This window comes from Montipora capricornis, chromosome 3, assembly GCF_036669925.1.
Source record: "Montipora capricornis isolate CH-2021 chromosome 3, ASM3666992v2, whole genome shotgun sequence".
Classification (NCBI taxonomy): Eukaryota; Metazoa; Cnidaria; class Anthozoa; order Scleractinia; family Acroporidae; genus Montipora; species Montipora capricornis.
The window spans coordinates 30,631,975-30,659,883 of record NC_090885.1 but is presented as its reverse complement, the minus strand read 5'-3'; the positions used below and the strand labels follow the sequence as shown (position 1 = coordinate 30,659,883).

Here is a 27,909-nt window from a genome sequence, read left to right as displayed (position 1 = left end):
TTCGCCCCATGACAGAGGTCTCTTTACTCGTCTTCCGCAAAAGGAAGAGAGATCTCTGCTAGCAGGGAAACGACGACAACGTAATGTAAGGTTTTTGATCAGACTCTTTACGATTGCTAGAACTTTCGGACGAGGCAAAAAATCTACCGACATGAAATTCCTCTAGAACGTTCTAGAACATCCCAACAGAAAAATACTTTGTAGGGCAGCTACAAACACTCTAAACGAACTTTTAAAGCACTGTGAAAACCATTTAGGTAATTCGGACAAATTGTAAGACATCCGGTCGTTGGTTTGAAATTCGAGCGAACCGAAGAACATGGTAAACAATCGTTTTTTCACTTTATTCCCGAGTTTTTCCAAAGACGATGATCATAAAAAGCCGATATCCATTCGACCATTTACATTGCCAGGACCTAACGGTGACGAGTTCTTGTATTGGTAATCGAAGACAATCCCAAACTATCAAAAAAAAAAAAAAGAAAGAAAGGGGGTTCCACGGTATTTTCTGATTATCAAAATAAATACAGGAGCGTTTCATGGTATTTTCTGATTACGACTCATTCGGGATCAAAACCCCACCTAAAGGGAGGCTATGGCAAAGACTGTTTTACAGTAACGTAAGGAATGGTTTCTTGTTGGCTATAAAAACCCTACGGTGCATGTTCTCCTACTCAGAGTTTCCCACAGCCTTGGGTCGATCCGAGGCTCTGGTTTTGAGAATGCTGCATGCTTTCCCTGAACACCGACCGAAGAAACGGCGTAAAAAGGCATAAACAATACACTCGCTTATTGCTAAAAAAGTCTCTCTTTAATGACATTTGGTATATTACACCTCGAATGGCTTTTTACAAATCTTTGACTCTACCCAGACGATGCTCCAAAACGCCATTTAATTACAGACAGTACAGTAAAAGCCAAGGCAAGACAAGTAAAATTGAAACGACAAAGAAACTCAAGAACCCGAAGAACAGGAGAGTACATCCCTGTACAAGAGGACTTCGACGAATTTTTTACCCAACCCGAGGACAACTAGCAAACAGTTCACGGTTTTTGCGCAATATAAAGAGTACAGCCGAAATTCAGTGAAAGTATGGGTTTGGAACCAAGACTAGTTGATATTTCTATATGACAAATCGGAAGAAATAAAACGAGGGAGGGATCATTATCTGAATGGTGACAGTTTAAAACAAATACCACTTAACACAAAACGCAAAAAAAAACAAAAACAGTATTCTTACAATTTCATTTTCAGGGAAAGTGTAAAGACTTGGTCTTTTCTATAAAGAACTCCACGGATTAAGACAAAGTTTTCTCAAAGCCCCTTCCTCCATACCTAAGCAGTGTTCAGAAAAGTCCCCAAGGTTTGACCAAAGGTGTAACCACTCCAAAGCTAAGAAAGGTACTTTCAGTGCCATTCACAGTTTAGGAAGCGAGGAAGGGAACAGACACCAAAAGATTCCCATACAAACATTCCTTCTTTTACTCTGAACTCTCAAAATGGCGGAAAAAGTATGAATCGCTCAAGTGAACAAGCAAAACATTGTGTTATGCAGACACAGATTGCAAAGTGGGTTTGTCTTCGAGCTTGTCGTATTCCAAGTGAAATTCCTTTGCTACCTTTCTCCACGTCGTGCAGTCGAAGAAGTAATAGGTTCCACGTTCGTAAGAGGTTGTCTTGAGCTGCGGTTCCACGCCTGGTGCACGTGTCAGCCACAGTCTCTCCTCCTTATGGTACCGCCAGTCGCGTGCATACCTACACATGACAACCAATTAAGTTAGCGGCGACATTTTTCATTCCTATTTTGAGACTACTTTCCAGACGTTGATCCAAACGTTCCCCGCTATTTGCATCTGATGTGAGCTCGAATAACTCGAATAACAATGAGACTGTTTTAAATTACTATTGTCTTTTTGCAATTGGCCTTATGTTCCGCATTTATTGTCAATTTATTACTTAAAATAGTCGTAACGTATCCCTCCGCTCTTCGATCACACCCACTGGTGGTTTCTGTTACTCGCATGTCACGGCAGAAGATGGATTGAATTTCATCTGAAACAAGTTTGCAGTAATAAAAATTGTGTTTTTCTTCAAGATAATTTCTTGTCGACTGGCTTTTCGGAATTTTTTCACAATTCAATTGTAAACTACTCAGTTCGTCCTATGCTGACCAAGAAACTAACTCGAAGTACAGCGCAGTAGAACTAGCCAAAAATGCTTTCCCCAAGACATTTTGCTTTATTTCCTTAAAAAAAATTGAAAGAGATGTGCTTACAGTTCAGCAGCAGCAGCCAATTGCAGAATATCTCCGCCATTGGTGTAGTAAAGATAGAATAGTAAATCCTCATTATACCGGCTTGGTTTTATCGGTGCAAGCTGTAAGGAGAAAATACAACCAAAGGATGTGTGAGCTGAGTTCATTCACGAAATCACAGACATCACGTGTAACGATCAGTCTAACATTTTACCTTATCCCTAATAAACGAATGTATCCGGTATTCAGTCGGTACATGGTAATCTGTGGAATAAGATCATGTGTTAGTGAAGCAAATGCTACATCGCAGGCAAAACTGAAAACTTTCCCTAGAAAGGACGAATTATGCGTCTCTCATGTTATCCGTCTAGTGTAAAGACGGGACGAACTATATAAGACGCATAATTCGTCTGGGACGAACTTGGGCAAACATTTTTTCTGCGTCTGTTAAATTCGTCTAGTATAAAGACGGGCACTAGACGCATAATGCGGCTGTGATTCAACTTATGCTATGGATGCGATACTGTGATGAAGCTATAGTAATCAACTGCGATAACTGTGGTGAAGCTATAACCTTCGACCTAGCTTTATCCGGAGAGAAGAAAGAGACTATAGACGAGACGGGAAGAAGACAAAGAGTTCAGACTTCATTATAAAGTCTTCTGTAAGAGTTTGTGTACACAGAAAATCCAGTGAGTGGAAAGAATCAAGTGAATCAAAAAGTCAAGAATTGTTGTCTACAGTCGGTGGAACTTGGAGTTCGAAGTTAATCAAGATAAATACCTGAATAGCCATGAAAGACAGTCAGCATGCTTTACGAACTGCTTAACGTAATCTTTAACCAAAGTAATTGCAACAGTGTAAAACTAATTCAATAATAGTTAAAAAGGGTAACTGCTGGTTGTCAGACTCATCATACTGGTCCTCACTCATCATGTGTGGAGCAAAGCGCTGGACGCCGGTCTCCAGGTTGATGCCGTGTTTGGACTTTGTTAAAGCGTTCGATCGCGTGAAACCATAAGATACTACTGCATTAATTGTGTAACTTTGGAATATCAGGGGCGCTGCTAGCTTGGTGTGGTGACTATTTATCGAATCGTAAGCAAAGAGTTGTGGTTGATGGCAAATGTTCCAGCTGGCTGAATAAGGAGCTTACGAAACAGGACGACGACGGTTACGAGGACTTCGTTTAAAAATACAAGTTCGCGTTATTCATATCACTACGAAACTATTTCATGTCGTTTCGCGTTAAAAATGTTTAGTAACTGTCGAGGAATTAAACTGGTATGAGTGGGTTGGAAGCGTAGAGAGAGAATTGAAAATTAATCGTCATGTGCTAACGTCCTCCTCAGAACCTTGAATTTGGTCATTTCACGTCGTCATTTAGGAGATGACGGCAAAGAAATGTACACAAATGTAAAACGCACGTGCAGAGCGTGCAGAGCCATTGTTTTTGCTCACTAAACCTATTGTTTTGTAGCGTCGTCGTTGCCGTCGGCGTCGTCGTTTCGTAAGCTCCCTATTATCACATCTGGCGTGCCGCAGGACTACATCTTGGTTGCCCTGCTTTTTGTTATTTTCATCAGTGATCTGCCTGAAGTGTTTAGTCAAGAAAGTTCTGTGGCACTATATGCAGATGACTGCAAGGCGTTTAGAGTGGTAACCTGTCCTAATCATCTACTGACGTTTGTGCACTCGGAGTTAACAGAACAGGATGACCTTCAATGTTAGGAAATGCAAGTTGATGCGTATTATCCGGAAGAAACAACCATTTAGATCAAACTTCACCCTAAACGGATCCGTCTTAGAGGAAGTTTATGAGTTCCGTGACTTGGTTTGCTTACTAACCATAATCTTTCTTGGAACTCTCATGTCTATGCTATTACAAATAAAGCTAATAGAATTTTAGGCGTACTTAGAAGAACGTGTAGAGGTTGGAAGGATACCGAAACCCTGAAGGTGCTGTACTGCACCGTTGGTGAGATCGTAAGTGGAATATGGATCAGTTGTGTGGTCGCCATACATCACACGAAACGTTGATAAGCTTGAATGCATACAGCGGAGGGGAACAAAATTTATTCTCGGAAAAAGGAATTTACCTATGACGAGCGCCTAAAATGTCTTAATTTGCTTTGAATTCGCTTGAAAAGAGATGCTATCTTTTTTTTCTGTCACATTTTTGTATAAGGCTTTAAATGGATACTTGAATGTGGATATATCTCCGTTTCTGAACTTTTATTGTCAGGATGATCCGTACAGGTTTAGACATGTTGATGACTATTCCTTGAAGACGAATTTTGCTAGAACGACTAATTTCAAATACACCTATTTTAATAGAATTGTTGAAATATGGAATTCGATACCCTTAGATATTAGATTATCTCCTAGTCTCGCAGTTTTTAAGTCAGGAATGAAGACGTTTTTAGGAATGCAGTCAGCTTTTTTTGTTTTATATTTGATTAAATATTTTTCTGATTGTTATCATATATTTATTTATTTAGATTAGCTACAGGTAATCTGTCTCGCATGGAGTGTTCCACCCTTTTACAGATTATCCTTATGGCTTTGTGTGTACTTCTTGCCATAAATAAATAAATAAATAAATAAATAAATTTTGTTGCGTGCCTTATATCGTACTCGGGAGTTCGTTTTCACTTATGCCTGGTTCGCGGACATCTCTTGGTTATTCCAGCACGTAACAATTTGAACGCATCACCTCTGCGACGCAAATTTCCCTTTCGTAAACGGTCGTTGCCATTTCTCAGAACGGTCGTTGCCACTTGAAACGGTCGATGCCATTTATAACGGTCGACTACACACTTCACTTCAAATAAAATTAAAAGAAACAAACTAAGAAAACTATTAACAAAAATTAAGACAAAAAAGGAAAAAGAAAACTTTTATAAACGAAAAACTCGAGGAAAAAAAGAGTCGAAAATTTCAAGACTCGAACTCGGGTTCTTAGCCCTCACCCTAAACAGAACCCTAACCCGAACCCTAACTCATATGACCAGCGAGACACAACTCCCAGTAACCGCAACCTTTTGAGTTCTTAGACCTAATGAGTGTAATTCAGAGCTAAAAAATGGCATCGACCGTTTCAAATGACAACGACCGCTCTGAGAAATGGCAACAACCGTTTCAAATGGCAACGACCGTTTACGAAAGGGAAATAGGCTTCGCGGACATCTCTTGGTTATTCCAGCACGTAACAATTTGAACGCATCACCTCTGTGACACCGGTGAAATGCTCTACCAACTGAGCTATGACGTCATTCAGTTGGCAGCAGGTCAATTTGTTGGGCTTACGTGTAAGGGACAATTGTTCAAATTGTCCAGTTAAGTGCGAGAATCACTTCACTCCTTTGAACATAACCCGCACTTTGAATATATATATATATATATACAATCATTTCATTCAGAAAGATTTTAAATCGGGGAATCTCGTCAATACCTGAAGGATGATAAGAAAATATTGCATGTATCAACGGTTAGAGCGCAGGGGTTGTGTGCGCACGCCCCGGGTTCCAATCCCGCTCTGCCGCAAACTGGATTTTAACGTTAAAGGGGCTGTGTCACGAAATTTACCAATTTCACCAATCCCTTAGGCTCTGTCGCCTGCACTACCTAACCTTTGGTTGTTACTAATAGGGTTTCTTAACGGTGCATGTGTCATCGAAATATTATTTCCTTTGCATGGCCCGAGAAACCCCAAGCTTTAAATACTAGCGAAAATACCAGCCAAGAACAAATAACGGTCCTTGATTCAGCTGCTTTAAATTTTTTGAAAAACCAAAGGGCCACTGTTGTGACGCTTCTATCTTAATCCACACCTTTAGGCCGGGAATATTTATATAATAAACAAAAAGTGCACTCTCTTATATAATTAAATAATTACTCTGTTGGACGAAAAAATCATAGGCATGTTTTTCTTTTCATGTACAGAAAGTAGTAAGAGATTCCTTGATGAGTAAACCGACAGCAAGCGTACTAAAACAACACCAACGCGCAGTTGGGAAATCATCGTGCCCTAAAACCAATTAAAGCAGCCAAAAGACAACACTGAAAAACAGGCAAGTGAGCAGATGCGAATGCAACCACGAGAATCTCCCTCAAGAGATCAAACGCAATCCACTGGAATTATCTAAATCTGTACCATAGGTCATATACCATAGAGGGGATAACTATGCATAGATTGATTCTTGGTTCTCAAAAGACGCTTTAGACAAGGTAATGGTGGCCCTTTTGATGTCTCAAACTTTGAGCTCTCCTCTTAAGGAACCCTTTTCCTTTGTTTCGGTTGACAAACAAGGCCGCTGATACAGTTAAGAATCCGTCAAACCAGATTACTGTCAAGTCCTACCAATTTCATGTGGTCTGCAAGGACTGTCTGCGAAGGGCGAGCCAAACGTATGATAAAGACTCCTGAAACAGAACAAACCTGTTTTAAATGCAAAAATAAGCAAACAAGGGCCGTTTCTTCAAAATCTAAACACAAGGAACCTGACTGAATGGTCGGGTCTGCCCCTTTCCACTGTGTTAAAGGCAATGTCATTCATTAAAAATAAAGCTCATCCCTTGCTCTAAGAGATTTTTGTACTTACTCAGGCGAGTTAAGATTGAGTCCAAGCGTCGTAAGATCGCTGTAAAAACGAATTATACGGAGAATTTGTTAAATTTCTAAAAAAACTTCAGGAATGTAATCGCCTAACATAAGTCTTAAAGAAAGGGGAAATAAAGGCTACGTACTGTAGCCAATTGAGGAGAATGCAAGGGGAAATAAAGGCTACGTATTGTAGCCAATTGAGGGGAATGCACTATTCAGGAATGTTGAACTGTTTAAACGTGATTTCCATGGCGAATGACAAAGTTCCATATTGCGTCCAAAGATACTAACCTTCCAAGCGCTAATGTGACAAGATTCGGTTCTGTTTCCGCGGCTCTGATGAAAGTTAAGAGTCCAATCATGCCAAACTGATCCGTAACCATACCTTTTGGAATATTCGAGATCATACCTGAAATGCGGACAAGAAATATCTATTATGTTTTCCAACTAATAACAGGGGTCGTACCTACATCTGCTCGGTTATTTTCGAGAGCTTGCATTCCTCTGGCGAAGGAGGGGTCTTCATCAAAGATTCTCATAGAGTTGCGACTTCCCCTGAGTTGCGCCGACCCCGTCAGGGGTGGAAATGAGCTAGCTTGCGATTGTCAAGGTACCATATCAAACTCTGAAGCTTAAACCCTTACGTGTGCCAGTAAAATAGCCGCACGCTCTCCTCAAAAAACCTCAGAGTTTTGAGGAGAGCGGGAGGCTGTACACAGGTTAAAATAAAATTGACATTACTAGAATAGATGGAAACACAATCAAAAGGATTTTAAAGTCACCCGCATTCCCCAACTGAACAAGGAATCCAAAACCCGGGCGATGGACTCCTGTTTTAGCTCATTACGTCACCTCGAAAACTCCAACCATCTAACAAATAGACCATTTTCGGATTCTCACGGCTGGACTGGATCTAGCATGAAATGGAGGCTAATGCGGGCAAATCTTTTAAAATGCAAATTAATTAGCCTCCATTTCATGCTAGATCCAGTCCAGCTGTGAGAATACGAAACTGGCACATTGCTCTTTGTGTCAAAATGCTGCTATTGAATGCTTGGTTAAATTTTCCACCAATGATTACCTGACGGTGACGTCTGAATTCCTCTCGGTGTTTGTTTGTGGTTTGACGAGTTGGACTTTGACTCTACCGCTGAAAATCTTAGAAAAAAAAAGCAAGCATAAATCCTAGGGCCCTGTTGTTCGAAAGCCGGTTAACTTAATCCAGGATTAGCGTGAACTTTTGTTCCACGTTTTCAAGTTTCTGGTTTAAGTTTCTTTTGCTTATTTTTGTTTTTCAAGATTGACTTCTTCTAATGTAAAGTCTTGTCGAGTATCAGCGTTGAACAGCATTTGGGAGTTGAGAAATAAACTCCTTGGTTAATTTTTAACCTGGGAATAGCGTTAATCGGCTTTTGAACAACCGGGCACCGGTGAACGCCATTATGTTCCGATAGGACCAACTCCTTGCGCAAAGGGCTAAACACAATTTTAAGACAAAACTTGTTATTTTTCCTGTCCATTTCCTCAATCAGAATAATTTCACACCGGAAATGAACATGTTTGAACGGAGAGCATCAAATCGTGAACATCGGGATTAACTCGCGGCATACAAGCGTAAGTACCACGCGATTGCCTCTTTGGAACACACCACGCAGGGCAAAGAAAAGTTTCCAGGAGCCTGGTTCCCGCTAACTATTGGCTACGTCAGTATCAAAATTCCTAGGTTGTCATGGTTTTTAGCGGTAGTTGGTGCCAACCAAGTTTCGAACAACCAGGGCCAGGCTGCCCAGGATATGACGTCCATTAGAAACTTAAAGGGGCTGTGTCAAGGCAATGCATTTGATGCCGTGCTGTGTCAAGGCAGTGCATTTGATGCCGTGTAGTCTTATCAATTACTCGCCATTCAACCTAACGTAAACCCAGACGTTTCTTTACAATAACAAAACACAAAGTTACAAACAACACAACTAAACTTTGAAAAGCTGTTAGACTGAACAGTTTCCAAAAACCGCAATTGTAATCCATTTTAATCTTCTTCAATTTTGCCCATCCCTGCCTCCTTTGGCATTCGCTGTTTTACTCAAACCTTCCTGCAATGTTTCAAGTAGTTATTTCTACGTTTCGCTTGATTTGGTTGCAAGTTCCCATTCCCTTAATTTTGCTAAATTTCATGTCATACACCCGGTTTTAATTAGCTCTTATTAACCGAGCAGGAGGTCTGTATGAGAGAATCTTGACCAAGGTCGTGAGTACAGACCGAGAGTGGGGTCTGTACACACGACCTTGGTCAAGATTCTCCCATACAGACTGACTAAGGTCGGTTAATAAGATGTCCATTATATGGCAAACAAGAACAAGTTAATTCGTTTAACGTAACTGGTTTATAGTAACCGACATTTTGCTTGCGAACGGCGATCAGTGGCGATGAGCTGAACTTAATTCTGCCAAAGTTTGCTCGTCCTCCTTACCTTTTTTTCTCATCACGCTTTTTGGCACTTTTATAAATCAATATTGGTAGAAGAAAATACTCAATATTTTTGCATTTTAGTTTGCAACTTTTTCACCGCAAAACATTAACGGCCTAAATGGGAAAATCTAGACCGCGGTCAATATCGATTTCAGCCAATCAAATTCGTGAATTTGATAGTTCCCAGTCCTTGTGAGACAGAGCCATATAACAATGCAAAGTAATGAAATGCAAAGCAGTAGATGGAAAGTAAATACACGGTTCTCTTTGAAGAGGGCTACCTTGCGTCTTTAGCAACATCCTTTAACGCTTGCTCATACGATGCGCCACCTCTGAGATCTGAAAATTCACAACCCACACAAAAACATAATCAATGAAAACTAAAATAAGACGTATTCCTTTTTTACTAAGTAGGTAGAAACATACAGTTTAATACAGTTTATATCTCAACGGCTCTCAGAATTGGCTGAGCAGCCGCAGCAACGAACAAACTTTATTCGGCTTACTTCGTTCAATTACGCACTAATGGCTGTCATTACAGTTGAACCCACGTTTCAGCGGTGTTCGTCTCAGGGGCGCGGAAGCGAGGCTTTCGGTTCAACAATTGATCAGATATGAAATGAATAGTAAGAGATTTAGGGGGAAGAAATACGAAAAAAACAACGAGTTCCTATCCAGAATTTATGTTTGTCTCAGATGAGAAACTACAGTTACCACATCCATATGGTATACAGTGCCTTGCCATACTTTCCACGATAAAATCAGGCCAGACAAACCTCACATTACTCAAAAAACGGCGAAGGAAACAGTAAGAACCAAGAAATTTCAAAATTTTCGATAATAAATTCTTGTTTTTTACCCGAAAGCGTCGTTCTCACGCCTTCTGGACCTATGACCGCTGAGAAGTGGGCTCAACTGTAATAACAGCTATAACCTTCCCAAAGAAATTAACAAATTTTTACCTGTTCCAGGAAATATACTAGAGCTTGTGTTCATGGTCTGAAGAAAAAAAAAAAACGAAAGACATGTACTTAAACAAGGTGATCGCAATAGTTTCCACCAGCACTATTGTCATTAATATATAGGACCGACAGTACCAGAGATTGACCCTGTCAAAGGTATCCCAGTTTTCAGTTGGACCAGTTTTTGCAAAGGGAAGTAACCGGACGCAAAAAAACCCTCCGCCATTTGACTTCTTAAAAAAAGCATAAGGTTGGATTGGTTCTCAACCCTTGACTGCGTTTCTTGAAACTTTTCGGGCACTAAAACATTCTCTGTATCTTTGGTACCAGACGTTTCAACACCGAATACAAAATGTATGACAGTTTTTAAACAAGAGCCTCTAGGTCTAGTCAGATAGACCTTCGTTTCACAAATTGACCTTTGGGCCGAAAGAGATTTTGAGACCTTTCAGTAAAGTCCCTGTTAATAATTATCACGTCAACTGGTTTCTCTGCGACGACACAATAGGCCAGTTTCGTATTCTAACCGTTGGACTGGATCTAGCATGAAATGGAGGCTAATGCGGGCAAATCTTTTCAAATGCAAATTACTTTGCCCGCATTAGGTGCTAGATCCAGTCCAACGGTTAGAATACGAAACTGGCCTATTGTGTCGTCGCAGAGAAACAAGTTGACGTGATAATTATTAACACCAGCCGTGAGAATTCGAAAATGGCCCATTGTAATAATCAGGGTTCGTGCTGGGTTTAGTATATAAAATTCCTGGGGTTTTCAAGGAGTTTTCAACAACCAGAAATCGAGTTTCCAAGGAGTGTTTGTAAAAAGATTTCTATGCCATACATCGTGTTTCAGTGTTTTCTTTGCTGAAAAAGCCTAGAGTGCACGAACAGGCATTAGAAATTTGCATTTAATCTTTCTCCAGTAGTCAAACTTGGGCGCAATTTTTGAAATGTCTCTTTAACTTAGCATGATAAAATCTCAACAATTTTCACCCCAGCAAAAGTTCAAGGAGTTTTCAAGCACTTTCCCACCAAGTATTAAGTCCAAAATGAAATTTCAGGGCTTTTCAAGGACTTCGTGGAGTCGCACGAACACTGAATATTGTTAATTCTATTCTCCTCAGATCTTTTGTTTTGCTTGTTTCTATGTCAAACCAGGATAAACAGCTACGTTTTCAAATGAGAGCGAATAATATCTCCATATCATACTTGTTGTTTGGAAGAGTCCTGAGCTGTAGAACTTTCTGTGTTGTTTTCTATAAAGAAAAAATAAGATTGTCCATACGAAAGATGACTAACAGGGTCAAACGAAAGCTTATCTATACAGGTGAAGCATCAACCAGTCTGTCATTCTCCTCCGTTATCATAAACTTGCCGTCGGAAGAACAAATGTGGGTTGCTTTTAAAGAAATGATGATGAGGAATGCAAAAAAGCACTTCCAATGAAGATTATTAAGTCTTCCAAGTCAAATCCTTGGTTTGATAGGAACCTCAGGGGTATGGTGCATGAGGCGTTATTTCATCTAATCTTGCTAAACAAAAGAAGACTGCAGAGGCATGGACTAACTTTAAGAACTTTAGGCGTCTAACTAAATAACGTATAAATCATGCTAGAAATAACTACATTTCCTCCATATTATCTGACAATGACTGAAAACCCTGAGAGGTTCTGACGTATGTTAAGTCAAAACGGAAAGATGCACAGGGTATGCACTGTAGTTCAAAACTGCTGTCAAATCTTAACCCCTCAACCCTTAAACCCTCTGGCCCCGACCAAATCCCTCTCTACTTACTCAAGATATCTACAACAGTCATGTCATCTCCCCAGTATTTCAGGTAATTTATCAGTCTTCTCTTGATACCGGCCAATTGCCTCTTGACTGGAAGCATGCCTTAGTCTCACCGGTTTTCAAGAAGGGATCTCGCTCAAACCCCTCAAATTACCGACCAATCTCATTGACTTGTGTTCTCTGTAAGACTCTTGAGCACATTATATGCTCCATCGTTATAACTCAGCTGGAAAAGCACTCAACTGACTACTTTCACCTCTTGAACATGGTTTCCGCAAAGGCCTTTCACTATCATGCCAATCTCAATTGATTCTCACCCTTCACGACCTTAATTCAAACTTTGATCATAAGTTGCAGACTGATCTCAACCTTCTCAATTTCTCAAAGGCTATTGATTCTTTTCCATGTCAAAGACTCCTTCTCAAGCTTGCCTCTTACAGTGGCATATGTGGTCAGACTCTAACTTGAATCAAGTCTTTTCTTTCTGATCGTACACAATCTACTGTGGTCGGTGGGTATCAATCTGAGGTATGCAGTGTCACCTCAGGTGTCCCCCAAGGGTCTGTCCTGGGGCCTCTACTTTTTCTTATTTACATAAATGACCTTCCTGATAACATTTCATCTGTCTTGGACTCACTTCTTCTAAGTCACCTTTATGAACTACTTCAATCTGATTTAGATTCTTTCTTCACTTTGGAGGGACAAACAAAGAGTATTATGATATTTTTGATACTGGCTAAATTGCCTGATGAAAACTTGGCCTTCTTTTCTAACACATGTAAGGTGAATAGCACTTTCCACAAACTAAATCACTTTTCAGCGAATCAGCACTATCAAAATCATGCAATACCGGTATATCATGACAGTCATGTACAGTACATCTGCCTTTCCAGCAAATGGACCCAGTAAATTAGTGGTTAATTTCTGCCAAAAAAAGTAGTTTTGAAGCAGACTACTAAAAGACAACATAAAAAAAATACTACCCGTATCTTTGTTTCCCCTCCCTTATGCACAAAATATGGATAACATTTAAAAACAAAGACAAAAACCTACTCCAACGAATCCCCTACAGAGTTCTTGACAGGTGGGTGTTTGATCATAGCTATTGCATCATTGAAAAAGTACATGTATGCAATAAATTGCAAAAAACCAAGTACCTGACTTGAAAGTATTTGAGCCTGGAAGAGCTGGAAAATCTTCATTATGGATGGAGAAGTCCGGTGGAGGCTCTGCAGGTTTAGATACCACACCATAGCTGGGCCTACTTGCTAGACTACTAGGAGGTGCACTTACTCCACCAATGCTCTCCAATCGTCCCACACCCTCAACACGATTCAGGCTTTCTAGGCGGCTCCGGTTTGCTAGCGCAGGAAACTCTGACAGATCTAAGCCACTGGAACTACCAGGTGATGCATCAGAAAGACCTGTATGGTAATAAAGAAATTTCAAAAAAAGTTTGTAAAATTTAGAACTATGAATATGATTAATACTTTTCCATGGATGTGATTTGATTCTGTGCCTGAAAATTTTAAGTCTCAATATGTATAAGAAATCGCATGAACATGAGTGCATTTGATGATTACTGGGCACAAGGGATGTTTTGAAAGTTCTAAAAATTGCACAAGCCATAGGCAAGTGCCATTTCAGAACGTTCAAAACATCCCCAGTGACTATAAATCACGAAATACATATTAAGCAAGTTTATTGTATACTCAATAAAATAAGTCCATCGCTTTGTTTCCATAGCAACTTCCCTATTACTCTCTATAATCTCTTTTGCACTCTAAAATGTATTTATACATCTGTCATTGACCAATCAGAAATGCGACATTGTTAGTATAAGGGTTCCCAAACATACCTTGTTTTGACAATGATGGCTGACAGATCTCGAAACTGTCAACCCTAATGTTTTCTTTTTGGCTATGTTAAACGAACTAGTAATTTAATTCTTCGACAGCGTACCTTGCCCGGCTCCAGAGAAGATATGCCGAAGCGATTTGGGTGAATCTGGAGCACCTGAAAGCAAAGTATATGAGTTATGTAAAATTGATAACGTTCGTGATAAGGTAGTATTATTGGACATTTTTAAGGGGTTGAAACCTCTGTTACCTTATTTCTCTCTCATACATGTAATTGTTGTGGCAAAATAACCAGAAAACACAACAAAAATCAAAGAGGATAATTTGTCCAAGGCCCTGAGAATATTGACAAAATTCCTACCAGAAGGTGCGAATGCCCCAGCGAAAAGAGGAAGACCAGTGCCACCAACACCCTGCAAAATAAAAGTGTCAGTGTTTAAAGATTAAACTGGGTATAATATTACTACATCACTGGATTACTGCGCTTGCACATTAACATACATTTTGGCAACATTAAGGTTGTTGTTACCCTTCAGTTGAAAGTTTTGTAATACAATTTGAGTACTGGTACTTTTTTTGAGAAACCTGAGTGTCAGGTGTCTATAAAAAAAACAACTATGGCTAAGATTTTCCAGCTAAGTGCAAATGATTATAAAAAGATGCAAGATTTTTCTTTGAGCAGGCAAGCGTACATGTTCATTGTGCACATTGTAAAACTGACCAAGTACTGTTATGTTAGCTGTGCCAAATTAACGGTAATAGCCCTTGCATTACTATGGATATTCAAACAAATATGACTATATATCATTCAGGAAATGATAAGCAAACAAATTGTGCCAGGGGTTTTTGATATTTTAATTGGTTTTTCAGGAATCTCAGGTAAACTACAGGGCTGGCGCAGTGGTGAGAGCACTTGCCTTCCAGCAATGTGGCCCGAGATCGATTCCTGGATTTGACACTATATGTGGATTGAGTTTGTTGGTTCCATAGTCTCTGGTCTGAGGTTTTTTTCCCGGGTACTCCAGTTTTTCCCTCTCCTCAAAAACCAACATTTGATTTGATTTGTCCTGGTTCCAGTTGATTTGTAGTCTCCCTGGGCAATTAGGAGGGCACTCAAGCTTCGCTACATAACCTTGAGATGACTGTATCTGTTGTGGTTCAAATTAATCTCTCCTTGGTTTATAATGTATCAAACCACAATTGCAGTTTAATTTTGATTTTTCTTTGTCTAATAATTATTCATTCCCATAACCTGAATCAAAGGAAAATCAAAATTGAACTGGTTTTAAAAATTTTGAACCAGGAAAAAGATGAACCACAAAAATATAATTATATCAAGTTTGAAAGAGCCTCAAGGTACATGTGGAAACACAGCAAATCTGCTGACTGCAACTGGCACCTTGGCAATTTGCTTCTTTCCATTGAATTGGTTTCATTATTAATGATGTAATTAACCCTAGCACCCCTGAACCGGCCTAAACTGACCATACTTTTAATCTGTCTAACGCCAGACGATTTTACTTGTCAGTGAGGAACCCCCAGGAGACAATGGGTTAACATGTACCTGTGAAGATCCACCGGTGGACTGACTTCTGGACAAACCAAAACTTGACATAGGACCAGGAACAGAACTTGTGCTAGAACTACCACAATCAATAATGACAGCAAAAAGTTACCTCTGTCAACAGATCTTTTTCTGCATGCTCTTTCTTGCCTAGTTTAACTGCAAAGACCATTGCTGGTCTCTGGATGCAAGTTTGTTAGCAAGTCAATCTACAGTGCAATGCACTTCCTTTGGACAGTACATGTATGTAATATTGGCATACGGAACAATGACAACATTCAAAGAGAGCAACTCCTAGAAGGTGTGGCTAGCATAATTATTCTCTTATCTAATATGTTTCCTTATTGCAACTCAGAAGTTTGAATTAAATATTGAGCTGTTTCTGTTTCACCAGGTCAGATAGATTTCTTGAAAATTTCCAAGGCTTGTCAACATCTCTTCAAATGCTACAATAAATGCACAATGAAGAAAACTATCCAAATAATAATTATCAAAGTCTCTATTCCAAATTGAAAAGCATCATTATGTAAAGACACCTGTCCGATCGGGGGACAGGTGAGCTTCAGGATGTGCCGCTAAATGTTATGAGGAATATAACAATGGTCCACTACACAAAGAAGAAAGTGTTTTCTTCCAATTCAATCATGCATCAACCCTTCAAGTTTTCATTCTGATCAGGACATACCCCCCAAGGTTAAAGCCTCTTGGTTGATGCATTTGTTGCTGCTGGGGTGCCTGCGGTGGTGTCATTCCGATTGCGGGGACAGGTGAGCTTCTGGATGTGCCGCTAAATGTTATGAGGGACATAAACAAGGGAACAAGATGAATAAATGTACTTGTGGGACTTAAGGTCATGTTTACTTCTGGTGTAACAAGATTAAGGTTTTAAGCCTTCTGGGGAATACATACCCCAGTATGTGTACAAGGAGGCTAAATAGTACAATAGGATCGGACATGTCAATGATCAGGGAACTTACAATGACAGGCTAGGATAGGCTGTAATATCAAGGGCTACTAGAAAACAGCATACATGTGTTTTCCCTGCACTTATTGAGCATTGCATAGGTTTGTGATATCCTACAATTGTTAAAGAACAAGGGATCTCAGACAGGTCCTATACACCCATTTACAAGATGGGACACATTACAATAATGAAGTACATCAAATGAAATATATGAGAACAACCTCAGAGACGTACAACGTATGGAACCAGACTGATGTCAAGAAGAGTGTTGGCATTATGAGAATGTACCAGTGCAAATTTAAATTAAATTAAATTAAGGACCTCGAACCAACACTGAAAAGAAAAGTCAACTCAATTCATAAAAAGTTGTTAGTTTAGTTGACCATCACTTCCAAGTTTAGTTCACCTCTTTGTTAAACTCTCTCTTCAATAGTTATTTAACATTTACTTATTCTTAGCATACAGCTGCAGCAGTTCCTTCATTGTTTTTAAACTTTTCATTCAATTTTGTCATTGTTTAACATGAATTCATGACATTCCAGCCTATACATCTCCCACAAGACATGTGTATGCTAAGTAGTAGTCAACCAGCTTTGTATGTCTGGATAATTTGCACAAGAAGGTTCAAATGGCCTGTCACAACCAACGCAAAGAATAATCTCCTCTTACAGTGTATTTAACAAAAAAAACTGTACATGTTACAACATGTACAGTAGCTCCTGGAATCCATTACGACCTCCATACACGTACTTCTAGCATCGTACACTGTAACTCAATAAACACTCTGATACACTTTTTGTATTATTGTTGATAGTAATGACAATGCAGTTTTAGCAAAAGAAAAAGCAAGGCACGCGTCAAGTTACAGTACATCATCAGCACACACAGATAGCTTACCAAGCATGTGTGTGGATGTAGACTTTAAATGGTATAAATTTCCTTGCTATGTTATGACAGTAAGTGTACCATATTTCAGTAAAAATAATACTCTCTCTTGATTGCCTGTCCATATACCAACACTGCAGATAAATTTGATATTACCTCACCTTGATAACGATGAGGGTAGTGATATTGCTCTGCTGGTCTTTGGTAGATTGTTGAGTCCACTTGGGCTACCGAGATGGCCTGAACCAGGGGGCATTTGCCCCATCACAGCTCTTGGACCCATAGACAAAATTCCACGGCTGTAACGGTACAGACATGACATGTACACTAGTTCAGTCAGTAAAAATTGAGTCAAAGTTACAATAATTATTAATTACAACAATCAGACTGATTATGCCTGCCAGATAAAAAGACATGATCCAAGTGTGAGTCTGAATACAGGTTCCACAATTTCTAAAGAAAAATAATAACCCTTAAAATACGATTTAACAATAACTGAGCAATTTCTCTCAAGCTGATTGGCTACCTTTTATCATCAATAAATGTACAGACACATAAAAATCAATTGTAATTTATGCAAAGCTGAAAGTATGAAAATGGAGGAGTTGCAGGACTTTAACCTGCTTAATTTTAGTTTTGCAGAGTTAACCCTCAGGGCGAGAAAGTTGAGACGTTTACTGAAGAATGTTCCTATCTCAAAATGGCTCAATTGTCCTAAGCTATGAACATTTTTGATCACCATTTTTATCACATTCGAGTCATGGATCCACAACAACTATATTACTTTATCATCAACAAGACGACAGACTAAAAACACTGGCATCAATTTGTTAATTTGAGAGCACCAATATTTCTACCAGTCACACACACTGAGCAAATAAATTGCAAATTTAAATGAGAAATAGAGTTAACTAAAGATTGTAACTAAAATTCACCTAGCTGATTGCGAAGACAAGTTTCCACCCTGTGATCCTGCCATATTATGAAGACTTGACGGAATGCTTGGCACTCCAGGAGTTGAAACACTACCTGACATGGATGTTGTAGAATGGGTGGGCCCTGGATGTGACAGGCTTCTACCAAACTATGTGCACAAAGTGGAAAAGTCAAATTTGGGATGTACAGAAACAATGACATTTTTATAGATATAGTTAACAATGTTCAGTGCTTCACGCTCGATTTGCACATGCAATGAGAGACAACAATTTTGTGGATCATGTTTCTGTAAATACACTACAGTATTACCAGAATTCTTCATTCTGATTAAATGAACTACCATTAAATGTTTATTTCATCAACCAACCAACAATAAAAAATATGGGAAACTTAAGGAAATGGAAAGTGTAGCAAACATTAATATTTTTATTTCTCTGTGTTGGTTAGACGAACACAGTCCACACCTACTCTTCCTTCCACATCAGCTCTACAAAGTTTAACTTAAAGTGGTGCTATGATCAAAAAATCAAATCTTTCTATTTCTTTGGATTTCAAAACTATGCTAACTAAACTCTAAGTGGCCCACATATTAAACCTTAATTTCAAAATGAAACTTTGAATTTTTCTATGTAATGGTCTGCCATCACTAACTTTAAAATCTTGAGAGAGCTGGATCAATGAGGAAATGGCATCAAAGACTCACTAGTTTAACAATGCAATGAATTTGTACGCGACTGAATTAATATGCAGCATGGGAGTCTCGGGCTTTCAGATTTTTAAACTTGTGTTTTGCGTACATAATAAGCTGTGTTTACATGCTGAAATTTTAAGCTATTGAGTGAATGACATAACTTTTCCCTAGATCCAACCCTCTGAGGTCCACTCAGTCAGTTTTGAACGTGAACTCGTAATGGCAGACCATGAAATCCAAAACTTACACTCAAATTAAACAGACTTTGGCTAAAAATCAAAGTTCAAAATTTTGCTAGGTATGTGTTAAGCAAACACACTTTCAAAATATGAAGAAAAAAAGCATCATTATACCACTTTAATTTCACTACATCAAAGTTTGCAGTAATTCTACCTGTGCCGATGACAGTCCTCTCGGAGCACTTGGTGGAACTTGCATGGAATTAACATTTGGCGGAAGCCCTTAGAATAAAAGAAAACACCTGACTATCACCCCAGAGAGCTTACAGTTTGGTTTTGGAATAATTCCTGTCCTGATTCACTACTTCATTGTATACTGAATGCTCTTAAACAAGGTAATACTAATGATCAAAAGTGTACTGTACATCTACATGCCATCTGAGTAATACCCAGCAATGTACAAGAAACTGTCAAATGGGTGGATTTATTATTGAAATAGAATAATATCCACAGTTTTCCTGACCACAACATTTAACATTTTTCAGTCTGTTCAGAGTGTATACTGATTTATAACTCATTTGTCTTCAGTAGCTTTCTTTGCAAGTTAAGTACACTGAGCTAGTGACTTGACATTGTACCAAATAATACTTAATCTTGATGTCCAGCTATGAGGAATATAGAACTTTGTGATCCATTTCTTTTTTTCTTTCCTTTGATACTATGTACCTGACCCAGGAAGTCCAGAGCTGTAAAAATTGGACTGATGGGGACCTGGTGATTGCATCCCTGATGGGGTCCCATACAGACTACCAAGGTGAGGCTGCAAGAAATATCAAGGAAGTGAATATTCAACCACCAACCAGTTGGCTCACTTGGAAGGGCATCGGACTGATGTGTGGGAGGTTGTGAGTTCAAGTCCGACTGGACCAACACTGGGGGTCTCAAATAACTGAGATGAAAGTGATGCCTTAAGTTTGTAATTACATCCGCAAATGGTTAGACTTTCAGACAAATCTTCTGAGATAAGAACTAATTACCGTTGGTCCTGTCTCACAACCCTGGTTTGGAAACTCTGAGGGATGATTAAGATTCCATACTATTCAGAAAGACAAGGAAGCAGAGTTCCTGGTATTGTGATCTGGTCTGAATTCTGAGGACCACAAGTTTTTTTAGTGGTGTAACACTATTACTGTAAGTGCTATCCTCAATAAATAAAAAGGTTTACTTACTTACTTTCTTACTTACTAATATTAAACCAAACTAGCAAATGATGGAAACATTATTCACTAGTACCGAAGGTTGATAGATAGAAACTAATACATGTGTACATACAGTAGTTCTTTCAGATGTGAAGTACACTTCGTAATACTTACATTCAGTTTTTACTCCCAATATGTCCCCTAACCCCAACAACTACATGTACATGTACTCACTAGAAACAAACAAGAGACACCAAAACTACAGTATTTACCTCCTTGTCAGGTCGGTGTGGAGGAAACATTGAAGGATTGAAATACATTCCAGCTGACCCATAGTCATCATCTCCCTCCTCACTGAAGCCTGTCAGCTTTTTCCTCATAGAACCAATAGCTGCCATGTTTTTTCTACCACCTAAAAGAAAGTGTGTGATTGAATTGACCATCATGCTAAAAACTCTACTCTACTGGAGGTGGTGTGGTCCAGTGGTTATGGTGTTGGGTTTGCATGCAGTTCCCCTGGGTTCAAATCCCGCTCTAACCTCTGGTTTGGATTTGTTTCCGGTTGTCCCGGATTCAACTCTACCACACTTTGTAAATAGCTAACTGGTTGCCTCCTGCCAGTTGGGGTAATCTTAATCATGTTGAATCAGTTTGAATTGTTACTTTCAGATTATCAAAAGTGGGGTGCCTGTGAACTAGCTTGATAGCTTAGTGCACTTAAATATAAATATAAATATAAATATAAATATTGCTAGTGCTAATCACCCTTACTTGCAGTTGAGGACTGAATTGCGAAGGGCACGGCTCACGACATCGGGCTGAAAGCATACAAAGGCGCCTCTGGCTGCCGCTATACAGTCCATGTTTGCTGTCGAAGCACAGCACCACAGCTAGATGTTAATTAGCTGTGAGTCGATATTGACGAAGTACCCGGAGTACCCGGAGAAAAACCCTCGAGTCAGGTTGAGATTGACTGAAACTCAGCCCACATGCTGGCCGAGGCCAGAATTGAACCTCGGCTCGCAGTGGTGGGAGGCCCGATAGATAACCACTAAGCCACCCTGACTCCCTAAAGCTTCCACTATAAAAGCTTCCACTATAAAAGCTTCCACTATAAACTTAATTTATTTTACTTTTACTTATTTATTCTGGTGCACAGAAAGTTCCTTGGTTTTATCTTGTCTTGAAAACCTACATTGTTTCAGTTGATATTCTCTCCTGCTTGGCTAAGGCATTTATTGGGAGAGATGTTACTGCCTATAGACAGTCTTCATAGCTACTGAAGTTTCCATACTGTTGGGCCTGTGTGAGCAGACCATAATATGACTTTCTATTGAGGCTAGTGCTTTATTGATTTATTTACAAATGTACACTAAGGGTGCTTTATCATGTAACCAAATTTTCTGAAAATTCCAAGTAGAATTATTTAATGGTGAGAGCATTAAAAACAAACTGAACATTTTCCTTTCCATTTAACAATAATAATAATAATAATAATAATAATAATAATAATAGTAATAATAATAATAATAATAATAATAATAATCATAATCATAATGATAATAATAATAATAATAATAATAATAATAATAATAATCCAGTTTCCAATCCCTTTTTAAGGACCTAAACATGATTTCACTGTTTGGATACAGTATGTTAACTGTACACAATATTTGTTCTATTTGTCAGCATGTTTGGAAAATCGCTTGCCATTATGCAATGATTACCCAAATTGGAATTTCCAAACAAATAGTAAACACCCTCATTAATAATAAACAAGCTGTTCAAGCCGGGATTTTTTAGGCTTCTTGGCAACTGCTTTCATTTCCATTCTGCAGTTCAGATACAGTGTACATGACATTTCTGATCATCAATTCTAAAACACACTTCGATAAGCACCCTACATGTCGACCTCATTTACCTGGAGAAAGTTCTTGTTGACCCTTTCGAGGAGGAAAGGTATATCTAAAAAGAAAAGAAAACTTATCATAAGAAAGGTTGGTGCATTTAGTGACAGCACTTGCTTTCCACAATATTATTGTGACCCAGGATCAATTCGCAAACTTGTCTTAAAATGAGGGTTGAATTTGATTGTTACATACTCTGCTCCAAATACTCCAGCTTCCCCTCTCATCAAAAACCAACATTAATTTTGAGTTAATTTGAATTGATTTGAGTTAATTTGTCCTCTGAGTCTCCAATAATAACAGTTATTACTATTACATGTAATAATATTGGAAATCATCTATATACTATGTATAAAAGAAGAGAATTCAATTGGGTTTTAGAAATTTGATTTTAAAAATATTAAGGTTACCAAGTATGTTTTTGAGATATTTTCTAAAATCTGAATTTTAGAGGGTCTTTTAGCAGAGCTGTAGCATTGCCATGGCAACAGTTGGGGATTCACAGACACTCTTATAAAATTGCTTGACAAAAGTACTGGTCCTAAAAGAATCAACATCTGGTGTTATAATTCTTTCCCATTGGAAACCCAATGTTACAAGAGAAAAACCCTTTCAAGCCTCCTTAATTAACCCATTGACTCCTAAACTGCTTCCCATTCACGATTAAAAATCGTCTGGCATTAGACAGAGTAAAATCTATTAATTGTCACTCCCAGGAGTCAATGGGTTAAAGTGCTTAGTATTCTCATCATGGACATAAGTGCCACTGTTATGAAAATGAAGTCATGTTACTTACTGGTTTATTCCTGACAGTGGATCACCGAGAGGACGATGATGAGCCATGTATATACAGAACTATGACAAACTAAATGCTGGTTCCTGTCAGATAAACACTTCTTTTTAAAAACATAAACTCTGTATTTCTACATTCCAGTATGACAATAACAATGACATTTTATTGCAACCCATACATTATAAACAGTTACATGTACAATGTACTTAATAATTCTCGAGGATGCTTAGGGTCCAGTATTAGAGTATAGACCAGTTCACATTCTTGATTAAATCATGGATAATCAGGGCAACATAACAAGAAATTCAAAGGTTTGCATAGAAATTCAAAGCAAATAAACTGTCCTTGACTCCACTTTTCTAGACTTTCGCCTTCATAAACCAAACTAATAAGTTCAAGTTCACAACTGAGATGAACTAGAGTTGGTATCTCTTCTTTAGAATTCCTTTAATATTGATTTTTGGTCTCCAGACATTCTCTGTGATTTTTTGCCTTTGGAATTACAGGAAATGTATGGCAGAAACTTTGTTTAATAAAACAAATTTCTACAAAAGCCATTCTCTCCAACTTTATTCTGCCGCACCTTTGCGCGCATATCTTCTGTTTTGAACTTCACGAAAACCTTTGAAATTCTCTCCATCTTGCCCTGATTACCCATGATGCACTCAAGAGCGTGAACTCGTCTATTCTGGTAAACAGGGTCAGAGTGCTTTAACAAAATAATTATCTTCGGTGTTATAAAACAAAATATATCAAACAATTCACTAATAAAGGCAATGATTTTCTTATACAGTGCCTCTTAGCTTGAGAATGGAGCAAAATCTAATAGCAACCACCAACAAATCATATTGCTGGTCATGGCTTGCAAGAATCCTCTTCAAAAGCTGACAGCTCAAGTTGCAATAATTCTTCATTTTAAAGGAATGTCTGTCGATTGCAGCTTCAAATGAGCGCCTCTTCTGGCAACCCCAAGCCCTGCTACATGTAGGTCTAACAAATTCAATTACTGGTCCTCACAATAAAAGTACAAGTGTAATGAGTAATGGTCTATGAGTATATCTTTAAAACATCTGTTGTTTTATAAATTAAATAAAGCAAATTAAACCCCAAAATAAAAAGCAGTGACGTGCAGAGAAATGAGGAATGGCGATAATGATAGTAAATCGTAATTGAGACAATTGTACATCACCAGACAATATTATTATTGAGGTTGATGTACGTTTTTTATTTTAGCATGAATAAAAGTTCCCACGCGCAACTGAAGCTTGTGACTTTTCTCTGTTGCTGAATCTACCAGTACACCTTTCCCTTCTTCAGATAAACACTATTGTCTATCTTTTATGGGATGCATGGGATGGAAATCCAAGTCTAATAAGTTCCAAAACCTTCCAAACAAGGGAAGCTAAGATTATAACCAAATTTAAACCATCGCACCACGTAACTAACTAAGTATTTACTGACTGTAATAAGTCTTACGGTTCAAAACACACTTCTAGAGTTACCTGACTGAATTAAGAATGACAGAATCAACTTCCGTATGCTATTTTTCTTGCCAATTTTGCCTACAATTTTCATCTATTTTAAAAGTTGTGTTCGTGTTCTAAATGAACACATGCGTAATGTGTTTAACTACGCTGTCCAACGACGGGCTCATAGCCAGGTTCGCTTTTGACGGGTTTTAGGCGCTATCACAAAAACAAGAACTATTTTCTTTATTTCAGTATAGTTTATTAAATACCCATCGGAAAATACATGCATCCAAGGGTACAGGAAGAGCTTAACCCTTAAATTAAGGGACATCGTCGTAAAAAAGGTTGTGGTCATATTTTATCGTGTAGAGTTGGTTTTTCGGGCCCCAGGGGCCCGTTTCCCGAAAGTCCCGAAACTTTACGGACCATTTTCGGGTGACACAATTCCCTTTGTATCTCAAGAACGGAAAGGATTTAAGTCGTCAAACTTCTCAGTCATTTTTCTTTTATTTACCTTGAAAAAATGTTAAAAGATCGGCTTTTCAAAACAAGCGGTTGGCAGTTTTACAAATGGCCGAAACGGTTTCGGGACTTTCGAGAAACGGGCCCCCGCCCGGTGTCCTAACGGATTTGAACTCCCCGGTACAAAGCGCATTTGGACCCCCTCATTATACAGCTTATTTAATTATTAATTATTTAAAACTTCGTAAAGCGTTGTTTCTTTCATAGTTCTGTTTTTTTTCCATTTAGTAGTTTGAATGAGCGGCGCTTTCACAAAGATCGCAAAGGATCGAGGCGCCACTTTTTGAAGCAACACTTCTTCGTTGGAAAACGAATTGTTAGAAGTTTACTTGATTACAAGGCTTCAGACGATTTTTCCTTTTTTATAACCAAACTATCTCAGTCGAAGTATCTTTACAAGCTGGCTACGCGGTACGCGGTACGCGGAAAGAATTAAAGTCAAGATGGCAAAGTATCTTAAGTGGCTGGCTACGCGGTACGTGGAAAATTAAAATTCTAGTGTACCCTAACCCTAACTGAACCGTAAAATGAAAGCTAAAATTTCAAACGAGTGCTTAGGCTTAATCAGTAAACGAGTGCTATATTCATCACACGATCGTGTTAAAAAGCGAAGTTGAAATCTTAAATTTGTAAAGAGTTCTTACGCCTAATTTCTGAAACGAACGCTTAGGGTTAATCAGGAAACGAGTGCTATATTCTTCACACGATCTCCTTAAAAATTCTAGTTACCCGAACCGTGAAATGAAAGCTAAAATTTTAAAAGAGTGCTTAGGCCTAATACTGAAACGAGCGCTTAGACTTAATCAGTAAACGAGTGCTATCACAGCGTACCGCGTACCTTGTAGCCTGCACAAATAACATTGCTGTGCCATTCTGAAATCATTTGTTTATATAACGTTCTTCCGAGTCCACAGTTCCACAGTCTCTTGTCTGTGGAATTACTTAGGCTTTGACGCTTTAAGAACGAGGAATGTCACGGCGTACCGCGTAGCCAGCACATATAACATCGCTGCGCCATTTTGAAATTTAGTTTATTTGGAATTTAGTTTATGTGGAATTTTTTGATCTTTAGTGGTTAAGTCGATAAAAACAGTTCCTTCGAAGTGGGTGCTCCGGGTTCAAATCCTGTCCAGGGGCTACTTTTTACTTTTTTTCTTTTTATTTGCTACCACAAGTCCTGGGATACAGTGTTCTGAAATAACGATGATAGTAAATTGAAAGCAAATTAACAATTAACGATAATCGTCAATTCAAGGTAGAGAACATGTTGCGTATTTTGGGCGCGCGAGAGCTCATTTTCGTATTAGGCCACCATCTTAGATTTGGTAACTGTGGAAGATTGGGGCGAGGAAATATTTGCTGAGGGAGTGCACCAACCCTCTCCCGGTCAAGCATCTGATCACAATTCAAGATGGCCGCATCGAAAACCCGATTTATCTAATGGAAGCCATGTTTAATTTGATCTATTGAAGTCACATGGCAAGGCTTCGACCAATCAGACATTTGTCGCCAGTGAAACCGGGTTAGTGTTAGCGTGTGTCACCTTGCTTTTTGCTTTTTATGTTGGGCAAGGCCCCAAGAAGTCGAAGGACAGAAGTTTCCAGAAACCGCCTCAGTAATTGAAGTCAGAAGTTGACCAGTGAAGAACCAAACAATGAAAATCACTGGTTCTTAATAGCTGGAAGAATTGGAGATAGTAAGCCAGCAAATCGAAAGTCATAAATATCTTACATTGAGCTAAATGCGTTAAGGACAACATCATAAAGACTTCATGGCATCTGACAGGATGCGGCGATGCGGATCCGCATAATTCACTGAAATCCGCATCCTCCGCATAATTCCGATATTTTCCGCAAAAAACAGGAGAAATATCTGATATTAGTGATAAAGCAGCTCCTTAACATCCTCAAAAACATAAAAGCCGAAGAAATTGACTGTTTTGAAACGCTTATTTTCCTGAACATTGAAGAAAACACACCATTTCGTTCGCAAGATGAAAGTTCGTAAGAAAGATCGTAAGCAGTTCCCGCACATTTTTTCACCAATGAGCCTGGACACTAGTTTTGTTCCTACAATGCTTTCCATTGGACGAGAAACACTTACACTTCAGCAAATGACGTAGCTGATAAGAAACTAAGGGCGCGTTCGATTGACCGTATTCCGGAATAGGATTACATGGAATACAAGTTAGAAATCCTTCGTTTTTACGGAGATTCACATTAAAAATGTCGAACACCTGCTAAAATGCTATTTTAAACATATCTTTATTATCCTTGTTGCTTCAAAACGCCAGACATACCATTTGAATTAATCACTTCACGTATTCTTATTCCGGAATACGGTGAATCAAACGCACTTTAAGTCAATGATCGAGGGAATGGATCGCGCTCCAAAGGTATTACAATTTTGCTCCATTATCTCCAAATTGAAACAAAATTCATGATGAGAAACAAAATAATTTTTTATCGCTTTATTTATTTTACCAAAAGTTGCGGGAAAATCCCAACTGCTAACCCTTTTATTTCAACGGTGAAAGCTGGTCGCAAGTTGATGACTCCTCCATGTAATTTAATCACAAAGGGCAAAAATTCAGTCACAAATGCGATTGTGTTGGTTGCAATTTCGATTACGGATTTACCGTAAGCATGTAAATACATTGGACGGGCCTAATTATTAGTTTTATAACTTGTTTAAGTTTCCGCATAATCCGGTGAAATTTCCGCATAATCTTTAATTTTTTTCCGCATCCTATCAGAAGCCATGTAAAGTGATCGTGTTTCTGAAGCTGTTCCTGAGAAGGAACTGACATATCGCTGGCTAAACCGAAGAGGAAATATGCGCACTAAGGTGAAATGTTCGAAG

The 27,909-nt window shown here is 38.7% G+C and overlaps 1 protein-coding gene across 2 annotated transcripts; it reads right to left on the bottom strand.

Annotated features, from left to right (window-relative positions):
• Positions 1–789: 789 nt before the first annotated feature.
• Positions 790–24,683, bottom strand: LOC138042854 (CCR4-NOT transcription complex subunit 2-like). 2 transcript variants are annotated; one of them, XM_068888886.1, is made up of 23 exons: positions 24,559–24,683; positions 23,060–23,142; positions 22,278–22,321; positions 20,629–20,768; positions 19,884–19,977; positions 19,372–19,439; positions 18,287–18,435; positions 17,513–17,650; positions 16,188–16,289; positions 15,503–15,581; positions 14,300–14,351; positions 14,042–14,095; positions 13,237–13,503; positions 11,499–11,545; positions 10,291–10,327; positions 9,610–9,667; positions 7,943–8,019; positions 7,153–7,270; positions 6,860–6,898; positions 6,619–6,680; positions 2,470–2,519; positions 2,277–2,377; positions 790–1,756 (listed from the first exon to the last, which is right to left on the bottom strand). In XM_068888886.1, the coding sequence occupies exons 2-23, from the start codon at positions 23,104–23,106 to the stop codon at positions 1,549–1,551; spliced, it is 2,031 nt and encodes a 676-aa protein (XP_068744987.1). In that variant the 5' UTR covers positions 23,107–23,142; positions 24,559–24,683; the 3' UTR covers positions 790–1,548. The 2 variants fall into 2 exon arrangements, with proteins under 2 accessions (XP_068744987.1, XP_068744988.1); XM_068888887.1 differs by lacking the exon at positions 16,188–16,289.
• Positions 24,684–27,909: the final 3,226 nt, after the last annotated feature.